This window comes from Leptonychotes weddellii, chromosome 4 (assembly GCF_054177405.1).
Source record: "Leptonychotes weddellii isolate Sample4059 chromosome 4, ASM5417740v2, whole genome shotgun sequence".
NCBI lineage: Eukaryota > Metazoa > Chordata > Mammalia > Carnivora > Phocidae > Leptonychotes > Leptonychotes weddellii.
This window is the reverse complement of record NC_138372.1, coordinates 91,244,907-91,259,455: the sequence shown is the minus strand read 5'-3', so window position 1 is coordinate 91,259,455 and position 14,549 is coordinate 91,244,907. Positions and strand designations below refer to the sequence as shown.

General features: G+C 40.4%; 1 protein-coding gene across 6 annotated transcripts in view; it reads left to right on the top strand.

Moving 5' to 3' along the window:
* Positions 1 to 14,549, top strand: part of SPAG17 (sperm associated antigen 17) — a 218,826-nt gene that overhangs the window by 46,936 nt on the left and 157,341 nt on the right. For all 6 annotated transcript variants that reach the window (XM_081815775.1, XM_081815773.1, XM_081815772.1 and 3 more), the window contains one exon: positions 2,871 to 3,002. In XM_081815775.1, coding sequence (XP_081671901.1) covers positions 2,871 to 3,002 — 132 coding nt within the window. The remainder of the gene's footprint in view (positions 1 to 2,870; positions 3,003 to 14,549) is intronic.

Below are 14,549 nucleotides of genomic sequence, written 5' to 3'. Positions count from 1 at the left end.
GCGGGAAGCCTGCTTCTCCCTCTCCCACTCCCCCTGCTTGTGTTCCCTCTCTGTCTCTCTCTCTGTCAAATAAATAAATAAAATCTTTAAAAAAAAAACCTTGGGAACTCTCAATCTGCTCATCTAATACTGACTGTATGTTAAAAAGAATGCCAGTATAGGGGCACCTGGGTGGCTCAGTTGGTTAAGCGACTGCCTTCGGCTCAGGTCATGATCCTGGAGTCCCTGGATCGAGTCCCGCATCGGGCTCCCTGCTCGGCAGGGAGTCTGCTTCTCCCTCTGACTCTCCTCCCTCTCACGCTCTCTGTCTCTCATTCTGTCTCTCTCAAATAAATAAATAAAATCTTTAAAAAAAAAATTGTCCCGAGGATTCACACCGTCATTCCCTTTGGGGGAAGCACACAGGGAAAATGGCACGTGCGGGAGTCAAGTATCCTCTGAGCAGCCCTGGAGAAGGACAGACGTGCCTGGTTTCTGCCCCTGCTCACAGTGCCATGTGCACTGCTGTGCGTTATTGACATGGAGCCTGCCTCTGCATGGGCTGCCCGGGGGCTGTTCAGGGAGGAGGGAGCATCCATCAGGCCCTCCTCAATGCTGCCTTGCCCTGCCACTTCTGACTCACTGTGTGTCCATGCATCAGAAGAACACAGGTACCAGCGATTCCAGTGACACTTCCCATCACTAATCTCCCCATTTCCCAGTAGGATATCACGATTATTTTGATGCCATGCCAGATTTTTGTTTTAAACAAGCTCTGTACAGACAGTTTCAGATGGACCAGAAATAACTTTTATGGCCTGCAAAATACCTTTCTCTCGGGACATTTTGTTGTGCTTTGAATACATTTTAACACAGTGAGGTAACATTCGTAGACTCACAGAGACACGGGATTAGAAAGCAATTCCAGAGACATCCCATCCATCACCATGACGCCAGGCAGGCTTCACCCAAACCATCCCAGACAAAGGTAAATATCCTGTGTTCACAGGTCATCAGGAAAAGAGACTCCACACCACTCTTGGGTAACCCATTCCAGTGTTGACTTCCCTTCAACGATGTCATTATATTTGTATTACCAGGAAACGCCCCGTACTAGACTGCTGTGAGTTTCTTAAAACCCAAATTTGTGTATTTTGAACCAGATGTCACAAAACAGCCTGACTGTCAGCACACTGTTGAACTGGTACTGAAAAATGTCATTTCAAACCAAATACATCTACCCTTGGGGTTGGACCCAATTGGACAGCTTTCATTTAAAGTGTGACCATCTGTTCCTTTGGGACTCCCCTCTTGAATCTGGTCATCATTAAATGGTGAGGCCCTGCAGGTGTACCCTCATGCTTTCCTGCTCCCAGAAATCACAGCCGTCAGGTCCCTTTCCCTAAATCGTGGAAGCAGGAGCAGAACTGCTATAAAAAGCCAAGCGCTCTGCTCCGGGGAGGGTGTTTGCTTAGACACACGCAAAGATTTCTGACACTCAGTTTGTTCCTTTGGTTTTCAGAAACAGCAGCTTTAGAGGAGTCCTTTTCCCTGTCCCTTCCCCTTCTGCGATGCAACACGGTCTCTAAGAGGTCCAGTTACATTTTGGCTTGGAATAATCCACAGGGCCTTCCGCAGTTAGAAGCAAAATAGCCATCTCCCCTTCTTTCCACTATTTCCTTTGGCAAAGTGGAAAGTCATCAGGAACCGGATCGGTCAGGAAAGCCCTGACCAAGAGCTGGTATGAACCTCAGACAAGACGCAGCCTGATGAGATGCGTGTGCACAGTCATTGTCTGAGACAGAGGGTCTGAAATTGACACCATATGCGCCCCGAGGAGTAATTGCTGGAAGGGGCGGGAGGGGGGGAGGTTGGGGGGGCGGGGGGGGGGAGAAAAGCAACATGTCAGAACATTTTAGTAACACCTAATTCATCTCAAGGTTAGAAATAAAGTGTAATGCTTGCTTAAAAACAAAAGTCGAAAAATACTTTGACCAGATTACTTTTGTGACAGTGCTTCCGGCAGAGGTGAACTTTATTAGGGAGAGGACGCGAATACAGAGAAACTCATAACAACGTTTTATGGTATATTTTACATGATTTTATTTTTTTGCAGTAAATAAAGTGGTTATAGGGCTCCAAGGAAAAGGGCCCAGATGTTAGAGAGTTGTGTGAAATTTAGGGGAAACAAGCTGTAAAAAGCACAGTCATAAAACAGGCTGTCAGTGGCACACATCTGGACAATACAGCTGTATGTTCCTAGTGGCTGTCGTCACCCAAAGAAAACTCAATAACCTCATTTCACCCCAATTAGGCTGCATACCAACAGGATCAACATTAAATTGCAAGGGGGCGGGCAAGAAACTTTCCTATGGCGCCTCCGTGTCAAGCAGTTGTTATCTTTCATTTGAATTTGGTCACCAAGAAGTGAAAGATTGCTAACATGGCTATTTCCATTATTATAAAACCCTACTTAATTCATGCTGTCGTAATAAGTCAGAGTTTGACAGCTTAGAAGATTGGCTATGCCAAACAATAGACTTTCTGTAGCACGAAACTGACCTATCAGTCATCCTATAGGGAGCCCCGGCATATCTTTCCTCTACCCCTTTTTTGGAGTCTGAGTCTAGCACCATCGTGGGAAGCACTCTCTGCCTCATTGGAAAAATAAGTTCATTTTCAGACAACCCAATTTCTGTAAAGTAGAAGATAAATACCCTCCTCTATGGCAATGGGACATTTTTTCTCTAATTCTTTTGGCCAGCAGTGAGGCACCTTTGCAGTAAGACAAATATTACAAAACTGAAATACCATTTCATCTTTTCATCACCAACAGACTGAGCCAAAGGTTACAAAATGCCACTTTTCCTATTAATTGTGTTTCTTCATAGGTGTTAATAGCAGCAAAGGCAATTATGGACAGCGGAGAGAAATTAACTCTACCACTGATAGGGAAACTCTTGAAATTTCAGCTTCTCCAGATTAAAATGAAGGACCAGCAGCGACGGGAAAATGAAAAGAAGGTACTGTATGATGGTGGGTCTTCTAAAGAGGGCAAACGGGGGGAGAAAACGGAGCCAGGCTTCTCCAGGTCACTTCCTCTCTTCGTAAGCCTTCCATTAAGTGTTACCTGACTCAGTCAGCTGTCACCTCGACAACAGGGAAAAGCCATGCAAAGATCCATTGGAGGAATTCTGTTTTCTCAAAGGCAGACGTATTAAAAATAAATTCCCTTGTGCAGAAATAGGACAACAGTCAGAGCATATGCCTGAGGTGGTTTTCCTAGTAGTCTATTTCCATGCTAGTGGCAAAGAAGGGACTCAAGGAGAGACGGAGTCAGGAGAAGTAAATGTCATGTGAAAAAACCTGCAAAGTCAGGCTCTATTTAAAATATTTTATCTGATATTCAGTAGGACTTCCATTAAACTAGCAGGCTATATCTGTCCCTTCACCATAATCTGAATATTTCAGCAGCAATCCATCACTTCTACTCCCATATCGTACACCTGATTATTTCTTCACATGTAGGTTTTTCATTTGCCGATGGAAATCAATCTGTGTGTTTTCCAAAGATTCATATTTTCATCTGAAAAAAAAAATAGCCTAAAATACCTTTAGCAAAATGATGCCAGGTTCAAACCCATTTGTTATTATCATTACTCAAAATAAGAGAGGTTTTTCTTATTTTCCCAGTCATGCTGAAATGTTTTTGGAAAGCCAAATGCTTTTGTATGTACATGTGTAATGTGTGTGTGGGCACATGTGTATATGAGATGGATTTCCACATAAGCTATTTCTTTATGCCTCTTGGTGGAAGAGGTAAAATCAGTTCTTGGAAGAAGAAAGAGAAAAGGGAACATGTTCCAGTAATACCTTTTCGAGACCCCCAAATTGAGGTTTCCTATTTGAATTGGACTCTTGACAGGATAATTGTATTACAAAATAATAATGCCACCTTAGATTTGCAGTAGAGAGCTTTATGTTTTTCAAAAAGATTCCCCATATAGCATCTTACTAGGGAGGCACGTATTGTTCCTGGGGAAAATTCTACTCATACGAACACAAATGATGGTCTAGTTTTCCATCTATCGAAGCTCTCTTCATCATTAGAAATACTTGGGGACATTAAGACTCGGCAGAAGAAAAATCGGAAAAATTGAAACTAGTATAGAAATATCTTTTCTTGCGTTTTTAAATTCCCAGGTCACATGGGAATCTGAATTATAAGAAGTAGACTGTGAGTCCTGTGAAAATCTCTGCACCTTCTCTTTGCTCTGTGCTTTCCCACAGCAGGGGGAAATATACCTAACATGCTAACAGAGTATCAGTTTACTTGTTTGCCAACTATTTTAAGTCAGCAATTGTTTGTAATAGGAATAAGTTTTAGAAATCAATTCCCGAATTTTAAGTAACAGTACATGGAATATCCTGGCAGCTCAGGAAAAGTCTTTAAAGCTAGCAACAATATAAAAATATTTCTGCAGTGATTTTGCTCAGCATTTCTTTGAAATGTGAACTATAGTAATACAGTTCTGAGATTCTGAAGATATGGAAATAATCTTAGTTTATTTTTTGAAAATTCAAAAATCTAAAGGAATTGGGGCTTGAATTTTAGATTTATATTTATGCATATATATATGTGTGTGTATGTGTGTGTGTGTGTATATATATATATATACATATATATATATATGTAATAGATGCCTAAGAGAACTCTGAGCAATCAAGAGCCAACAATTACATAGTCTAATTTGATGTCTTCCTTAGATTGGGCTCCCAAAAACACCAGCCCCAAATCTCTCAGTTGCAACCATATGAGTAAGTGCTAAGTAAATTGATGAAAACTGATTGGAACGGAGTACTCTCCAGAAAATACTCATGGTAAAGGCAAGATGAAGAGAGTTGTTGGAGGGATGATATAATCTCTGTTCATTTCAACACCACCACCCAACCAGTCAGTTAGAACAATTGAGGTTAATGCTTGTCAGCCAGTGAGTTTGGCATAAAATAAAATAAGTATAAAGTATGGGAAATTGACCCATGCTGTGGATTAGAAAATGTGAAAAAGAAAAGAGGACTTGACCCAGTTTCTTCCTTTTCCTGAACCCAGGATGGGATTCTGAGATTCCAACAAGGGCACTGACTGTCTCTTCAGCTTTTAACAGCAACCTGAAATGTATGTAGATGTTTTCTTTCAAATGCTAATTATGTTGTTGACAACTGTGCAACCCAAATCGTGTTTTGTATCTCTTTTGCTGATTTTCAGAATTATATTTTTAAAAATGAATGCTTAAAAAATACCCATAGCAGGTAATTACCGAAAAGACTAGGGAGAAGATGTGGACAAAAATAGCTAATATAATTAGGTCCCTTTCCTTTACCCCCAGTGAAATAAATAGATCATTATATGTTTGATCCTGTTTTAATCAACCAAAATTTTTCTTAAAAATAGGTGGCGAAGGGGCGCCTGGGTGGCTCAGTTGGTTAAGCGACTGCCTTCGGCTCAGGTCATGATCCCGGAGTCCTGGGATCAAGTCCCACATCGGGCTCCCGGCTCAGCGGGGAGCCTGCTTCTCCCTCTGACCCTATCCCCTCTCATGCTGTTTCTCTCTCTCTCTCTCAAATAAATAAATAAAATCTTTAAAAAAATAAAAAAATAAAAAAAATAAAAATAGGTGGCGAAGGGGCGCCTGGGTGGCTCAGTCGTTAAGCGTCTGCCTTCGGCTCAGGTCATGATCTCAGGGTCCTGGGATCGAGCCCCGCATCGGGCTCCCTGCTCGGCGGGAAGTCTGCTTCTCCCTCTCCTACTCCCCCTGCTTGTGTTCCCTCTCTTGCTGTGTCTCTCTCTGTCAAATAAATAAATAACATCTTAAAAAAAAAAAAAATAGGTGGCGAAAAAGAAAAATAAGTGGTGAATAATATAGCTCCAATTGCCAAATACAGTAAAAATATCATTTTTTTAGATTCCACTGATTTTAATAATCTGTAGCACTTTAGTGTGGGCTCTGCTTACCATTACATTTGCTTTGTCCATGAGGAAAGTTTGCTGGCTAATTCATATTATAAAAAATAATACAAGCAAAGATATTTTTTAGAGGAAGAGTTTTGAAGCCTTTAGCACATGAATTTCTGAAAGGCAAATGCCTGCCTCTAATTGCAATTAAGTTGAAAATATTTGAAAACTCTGATCTATTTGGAAACACCTTATTGGTTCCTCCCAAATATACATGAAGAAAACATATTCTATTGCTCTAAATATATTTTAGAATTTCAGAATTTCTGAATGACTCTTTCATTCCGTTAATCCCAAATTAGATTTTGTTATATCTTAAAATCTGAATGAGAGTGTTTTGTTTAGAAATGACTTTTCCTTCCTTGCGCGTATCATTATCGCAACAATTTATTGTGCATTTTTAGTTCTATCATTGTCAATCTGTCGTTAATTATTAGCTTAACAAACATTTATTGAAACAAGTATTTAGAGAAACGACATACTAGGCACATACATTTTCATAACATTCATTATAATTTTAAAATAAACTATTTGGTTTCTATTCTGAGTGTTTTAATGTAGTCATTATCTAAATATTATAGCATAGTTCACATTTTCACTTCTGTTTCACCCCAACTTCCACAATATATAACTTAAACATTTATTTAAAGCCAAAGCACTTTATTGTGAATATATTTAAAATATATTGAGAATTAGGGGCGCCTGGGTGGCTCAGATGGTTAAGCGTCTGCCTTCAGCTCAGGTCATGATCCCAGGGTCCTGGGATCGATCCCCACATAGGGCTCTTGGCTCAGCGAGGAGCCTGCTTCTCCCTCTGCCTCTGCCTCTCTCCCTGCTCATGCTTTCTCTCTCTCTCTCTGTATCTCTGTGTCTCAAATGAATAAATAAAATCTTTAAAAAAAATAAAATAAAATAAAATATATTGAGAATTCAACTAAAAGGAAACACTCATAAAAAAAGAGATGCAAAATGGCTATAATACAAAAATTAATCATTTAAATAATGAGCCAAACTAAATCTAGTCTTCCTATGCCTCTGCGTCCAGTTCAGAAAATTTGCATAGGTTTTAGGAAAAGATCCAAATATATTCTAACTGTGCTTTTAATTTGTGAATTCAAATAACCAGTCCATAGTTTCTTGAATATTTTTAGCATATCCTTCTTGTAAAAGCAGAACAGTGCTGTCTCTTTCGGGCTCGTATACTTAGTACATGTTGCTTTATTTTCCAAAGTACTAGAATTGGAGAGAAGGAAGGTCGGCAGTCAAGAACTATGCAGAGATGGTATTGGTAAACTTTTCTTAAAGCAACCCCAAATTAAAAGTACGTAAATGTGGCAAGACATCATGCCGAAGCCACAAACAACCCAAAGCCTGCTCCGAAGGAGAGACAAAGAGAAATGAGGGTAACTTTCACAGACGTTTTAGAGCTTACTCCAGTTGAAACCCCAAAATACTGGAAACCAGCCAATGTAATGCCATTTTGTGTGTGTGTTTTGTTTTAAAAGAAAGGCCATAGGGACATACCAGGAAATTACAGGCTGGTTAGTTTTGATTCAGTTGTGGTTAAAATCTTCAAAAACTATTTTAAGAAATCAAACAGAGGAAGAGCAGAAACTCAGTTTAGAGGGACCCGTGTGGCTTCAGGAAAGGAATAACTTGCCTCACTAACTAGATGGAATTCTTTGAAGCTGAATTATCAAAATGAGGATACTACCAACAAACCGTTGGATCTAAAGAGCCAAACAATTCAGCAGTTCAGGGTAGATAATCAATGACTCCCTGGCGAACTGGTCTGTAGAAGAGAAGTGTTTTCCTAATTGGGGTGCTTTTAATTAATGAAAACTTTTTTATGGACTTCAGGAAAAAATATAAAGAAACACCTATATTTAAAATAGAGTAGTATTTTTAAATACAAATAGCTAGTTACAACAGCTAAGGATAATATTAGGTACCTTTATTGACTCTTTGGCATTATACTAAGCTCTTTACACGTGTTATATCATTTAATCTTTCAAAAGACTTTATGAGGTACAGAGTATTATTCTTGACTTTCAGATGGGGAAACTGAAGGTGTGAAAAGTTAAGCAACTTCCCCAAGGTTAAATAGCTACTCATAGGTGTAGCTGGGAATCACATCCAAAACTGTCAGACACCAAAGATCATGTTCCTAACCACTGTACAGACGCCTTCAGAATGTGTCTCAATAATTATGCACAATGGCACACTTGACTCACACTCAGTAGAGTGCCTGCCCAGAGATGTTTCCCTGTAGGAGGCATGGCTTTGCTCAATGATCTATCATCAGTCATCTGGTCCCACTAATTACACTGCCTACAACATCCTGAGGGGAAGTGTGGGGACAAGTCAAGGAAAGGAACAGAGTTCTCCAAAGACAAAACCCATAGAGCTAAGCAACCACTGGTTCCCAGGGGAATTCTGACTTCATTTCTGGTCCCATTCCCCCTGTCCAAAAATCACCTGGTCTTTGGGGCTATCTCTTAGAACTAGACTTCCTGAGATTATTCCAAACAGCCTCACCCTCCTCTCTGCCCTTCTGCATGTTGAGGTAGGACTACCCTGGCTGATCCACTGTTAAAACCTCTGAGTCACATAGAATCCTGCAGGAGACAGACAGCAGATAGACATCAGCCCCCCCGCCCCCCCCCCGCCACACCATCACCAACCACAGTCATGGCCATATTTTGATTCAGTGCATTAGGAATGGCACCTGAAGACGGCAGTATGGCACCCCAGGATGTTCCGCAGGGTTCTGAAGATTGCATCATTGGGTCAAGTGAGCCCACAACATGCCTAGACTTATCTTTTCTACACAACAGCAGCTGTCTGGAAGGGCAAGCTCCTAACTCAAGTGCATTATGTTTTCTGTTTGGCAGGGGAGCAGGGAGGAGAGCAGAGGGGAACGAATAAATAGAAAAGATAGAAAAGGAAAAACAACATGTTCATAATGCCATGACGCCATTACAATTAATGTTAACATTCTGATCATGTTTCTTTCTGTGAATTTGTTTCTTTACATAATCATTGTAAATTAAAATATATCATAATTTTACTCATTACCTCAGTATCCACATCTATCATTATTGTTGGTTGTAGGATATTCTATGACTACCATAATTATCTTAACCATTCCTCTATTATTAAACGTTTCAGTTATTTCCATATTTTTTATAACAAGCAATGTTGTTATCAACATCTTTATAGTATAGAATTCTTCATATTTTGGATAATTTCTCTAGCATTGGTTTATAGAAATGGATTAATTGGGCCTCAGAATGTTCCCATAACCTGTGTTTCCAAAGTAGGTTCTAGAAGCATTTAGACCCAGTTCTTCATTAAAAAAAAAAAAAAAAGCCTCCTTCCCTCCCCCCTCCCCCCCATCAAATGAACTTGGAAACCACCATGTATTATGCACAACTCTTGGAGATTTAACAGGACATTAGCTTATTAAAGATGGAGGAGTTTCATGAAAATAAATCTATTTAATGTTGCTTAATCTACTCTCAACCATACTTGATGCATAGATTTCTTTCAGCCCAACTATTTTCTTCTTATCATCTGTGACCGTAAGAATAGATCATTTGTGAGGCAGAGTAATCTCTTGAAAGAGATCTGAAGTAACATTCAGAAGACAGACCTAGTTTCTCATAAGCCACATAATAATATTGACTTAGTTACTTAACCGCCATGAACATGTTTTCTTATCTATATCCTTAATAATATTATTGTGGGAATCTTATGACAGAAGATATGTGAAATCACAACATACTACACAAATATGTAGATGCGCTGTTATCTATAAAAAATGACAAAGTAGAGCTATTTACTAGCAGTTCCACTGACTTTTACTATTTGCCTCCCTTTTATTGTGATAACATAACAAATATCTGTCAAAGTTTTTGAAGGTATTTGAAGGCATTTGAACGTTGGCATCAAGAGCCATTTAGAAAATAAAATACAATCTAAAATCTTTTGAAGTGTCAAATAACTAGGTTGCCCTGTTAGAGAGAAGGAGAATTTTGTATTTTTCCCCTTAAAAAAAAGTGAGAATAACAAGACTGAGGATTCTAGGTAAGTGTCGCTTGATACTCAACTAAGTATGTGACATGCTAATACTTCTTTTGGTTGTGGCTAAAATAAGAGCCCCACATCTGTTATGTAGCTTAACTGGGTAAGAAATCTCTGTGCCTAGCCACAGCCTTCTCACAGTAGGGGGCATCCAGATGCTTTTTGTAGCAGTGTGTTTGAAAGAAAATGTACTCTGTAAGGAACTTGACTCTGCCTTCATATGCGGGGGAACATGTGTTCCCCAAACATGGTGGAAAGAGGGGCCTTTAGGATACACCCCTCCTAAATTTTTGTCTTGAATTGGCAAGATCCCCCTGAGTTAAGTTTTGTGCAGACGACTGTAGAATGAGAACATGCTACCCAGCCAGAAGAAAAGTTGGTGTGAACAAATTTTAGTTTATGATTTAGGAAGGGGTCGAATTTGGTGAATGCTCAGCTAATCTGGTTCACTCCCTGCCACCAACCCCCATCTCCAAATCTCAAGATACAAACTCATAGGGGGAGGGGCTTATGATATGAGAGAATAGAGGGGAGGGAAGAAGACAGGAGGTGATTTTGCTATGATTGGGGCTTGGTAGAAAAGCGATGTGTCACTTTTTGACCAAAATAGGGGCCAGTCATCATTGTCAAGAACCTCAGGGACAAAGGGACTGTCCTGGTTCAGTTCAAGTATGGAGACTTGAAGGCATGAGGAATAGATGGAATATAGGAGAAGTGGAGGACCACAACTAGAGTTAGACACTGGAGAGCAAAAGGGACTGGGTGGGGCAACATGTTCAGAAATCCACCAAGGACTTCTCTGCCTGGATCTGGGGCCCGGAATAACCTAGGTACTTCCATTTGCTTCTGTTTCTCCACAGTATGATGTCTCTGCACCAGGAAAATACATACAGAGTCGCTCTACCTAAGGAAATTCTTTACATAGATTACTATGTAATCTTCTTGAAATTCTACCCATTGAAGATAACATCATTGTTAAATGGAAAATGCAGAACACTAAATTGTGTAGCAAGAACAGTAACAATGATGTTAAAATGGTGCATAAACGTAATTTGAAAGAACGCACTAAATATCTTCTTCACTCATCTTCTCTGGTGGTTTTGTGTCAGCTTTATATGCTTTCAGATTTTTCAATAGTGATTATTATTTTTATAATTTAAAAAAAGCTACTTAAATGAATCAGGATTTATAGGTATTTTTAAGATACTTTCATGAAAGGAAGGAGGTAAATATTGATAATTTCAGTGTCAATGGAAATGTGTTTAAAAAGATGCTTTTCTCCAGGCAACCAAGCTTCACCTTGTTAAGGGAATGCAAAAGCAAAAAGAAATAGAGAAAAAGAAGAGGCCACTCAACAGAAAGAAGAGGTGAGGGAGGTAAAGCTATGGAGAAACAAAAGAGCATCCAGCAAATAGTGTTATTTAGCCCCTGGAAAGACAGAGTAAACAGAGGGCAGAAGGCCTGGGAAAGAAGGTGGGACGAAATCAAAGACTGAGACTAACAGAAGCAGAGAAATAAAATGAGTTTAGGCTTTGAGGTCAAACCCGCTTGTGTCTCTACCATGGTGGGGTATCTGAGGGCAAACTGTGTGTCATCATTTATACAATGTGAACAAAACTACCCATCTCGCAGGTTGCATTTGGAGAACAAATGAAAGATGATGATGTCTAGAAAGCACCTGTCGTATTACAGAGCTGAGTCTCTGTAATTTATTGCTAATTTTACATTTTGGTTGTGATCAGCCCTGCTCTCTCTGGGGTCCCAAGAAACCTTACAGAATCAAGGACTCAGGGAGTTCCTTACCTTATAGAACCCCAACCTTGCCAAAGAGGCTCCAAAAGGATGGGAGCTATGTGGCCGCACAGGTGTTCATACCCCACCTAGGAGAGCCAGCAGGGCTAAAGGGCCCTTGAACGACCGGTCGTATCAGGAAAAGGATAAAGAAACTAGTTTTAAACGTCCTCTGTACTCGGCAGTATTTTTTGGAAAGAAAGAATAAGCGAATGGATGTATGACCATATCCATGTTTATTCTTCTGGGTGAACTTGAGAATAATTTAACCTGAAACAGTTTCTCCTTTTCAGTTCTAAAGATCACCCTGAGATTTTATATAAAATCACAGCTGTGGAAGTTTCTGGAAGCTTTTGATGGCAGAGTTAGGACTTCTCTGTGGCAAGGCTAGCTGTCCACCAAGGAGCTACATGGGAGTGTTCCACTTCAGTGGATTTACCATGATCCAAGTGTGGCTGTTTGAGCACCTGCATGAGTCTTGCCAGTGCCTCCAAGCTAATTGGACTTAGGGGCACTGATTTGTGCTCTGGTTTCATTTTAAATTAACAATCTCAAAATTTCCAACAAGCTTTCAACGCTGGCAGAGAGTTCTACCATATTTCTTCACTAAGCTTGCCCTCCCACTTTCTGACATGACTCACGTTACCTCCTCTGTTCAAAACTTCTTACCTCGTACTTGCCTATACTCAGCCAATAACTGTGCCTCAATCCTTCACTTGACAAAATTGAAACATTCCCTTAACACCATCAAGACCTCTCTCTTTCTTGAACCCAGCCACCCTCCCTTCTTGCTCCTCTTATTAAACTGAGAAATGGCCTTTCCTCCTAGCAAAGGAAATGGACACATTCTCTTGATCTGGTCCCATCTTACCTCCTCAAGGATCTTATCTCTCCCCTCCCTACCCCCCCACCCCCCGCCATCTTCAATGTCTCCCTCTCTGCTGGGCCATTCCATCAGATGGTGAACACATCTCCTGACTGGACCTCATACGCCCCTGCCATGCACTCATCCACTGACATCTTGCTCACCTAGGGCATCTCCTCTCTTCCAGTCAATCAATCACTATCTATATGTGACACACATCCGAATTTATAACTCCAGCCAATCTCTCTTCTCAGAAGACAACATGTGTACTTGACTTCCTCCTGACATTTGGTGGCATTTCAAAGTTAACATGGTCCTCTGAAGAGTCCGTCAGCTCACCTTAAGTAAAAGCCATCTCTCACCCCAACTTCTCTATCTCTGTAATCTGAGTCACTATTAGGTCTTTTCTGGACCATTACTAGAGAGCTTCCTTCCTAGTCTTCTTGTTTCTTATCTTGCAAAATCACAGTTACTTCTCCACTTAAAACTCTTTATGGTCTTCCCATTGCATTTTTAATAACATATAAACTTGTTAGCCCCACCTCCAAAGACCTGGCCCATGCCCTGCCTCCCCAACCTCAGCTTGGGCTACTCTCTCCCTTGCCCACTATTCTCCTGCTATCCTCACCTCTTTATCAGTCCCTTGAACATACCTATCTCCTTTATGACTCAGGGCCTTCATGCACACACTTTGTCTTTTCCTCGCCTCTCCCACGGATGACTCCTCATCTTTCAGGTCTTCATTCAGATGTCACCTCCTCAGAGAGGCCCTCCATCACCAACCAACCTATTAGAGAGGTTTCCTCAATTGTGTGCCTATCATTGGGTTTTACCCTTCATAAAAGTCATGAAACTTCGTAGTTATATTTTTGCCAGTTTGCATATGTGCTTTTTTTGCCTCTTTCCTCCCCAGTAGGCTAGGAGCTCAAGGGGACAAGCCCAGCGGTAGCTTATACACCAGTTTATATCTGGTGCAGAAAGAAATGCTGGGGCTTTTCAGACCTCTGCGCCTTACCTTGTGCACTCCTTTCTGCCTCCACCCAAAGCTAGTAGGGACATCGGCAGCCTCCTCTGATGCTTTCTGCTACTGCTGAGGAGACAGAGTTTCCCCACCACTAGAGCCCCAGGCGCTAGGCCCGCGTGGAGAATCCATTTGTACCTCTGACCCTTCTAGGTGCCAAAGCTAAACTGTTCTCTAGAGCCCTCAACATCCAGAAGATACATGGACTAAAGAAATGCTTCTCTCCCCTTCTGTGGTACATTCTGTTAGCTGGGTGCCAAAGCCACATATCTTCTACTCTCCTTGTCTCTAATGTATTACAATGGAATTTTTCAAATTTGATTTCTTGATCTCAGGAAAATAGAGAACCCAGATGTTGCTACAATAATTTCTTTTTTATTTTGTTGTTCCAATTGTGTGAACTACATGGAAAAAACTACATGGAAAAAACAAATAATATAAGCATATTCCGGATCTTCTGTATGACCACCTTATGATCCAATACTGACACATAGTTTTAATGAACACAACCTATTTGTATTTATAAACAAATGCATTGAAAGTATATTACATTATGAAATAATGAGCAAAGGTTTCAGCAATTGTGTGAAAAGAAAAAAATGGTGGGAAAATTGGGTCTTTACATGGTATATGGCAGTCTAAATATGCTCCAGAACAATGTGTAAAGAGTTTGCTCTGTTTTGCGTTGATCCCATCTTTGAATGTATCAAATAGCAACCATTGATTATGTCTATACATTTTTAATTAGCATTATAATAAAAATAATTTGTTGGTGTTAGGTTCCCCAAAGAATC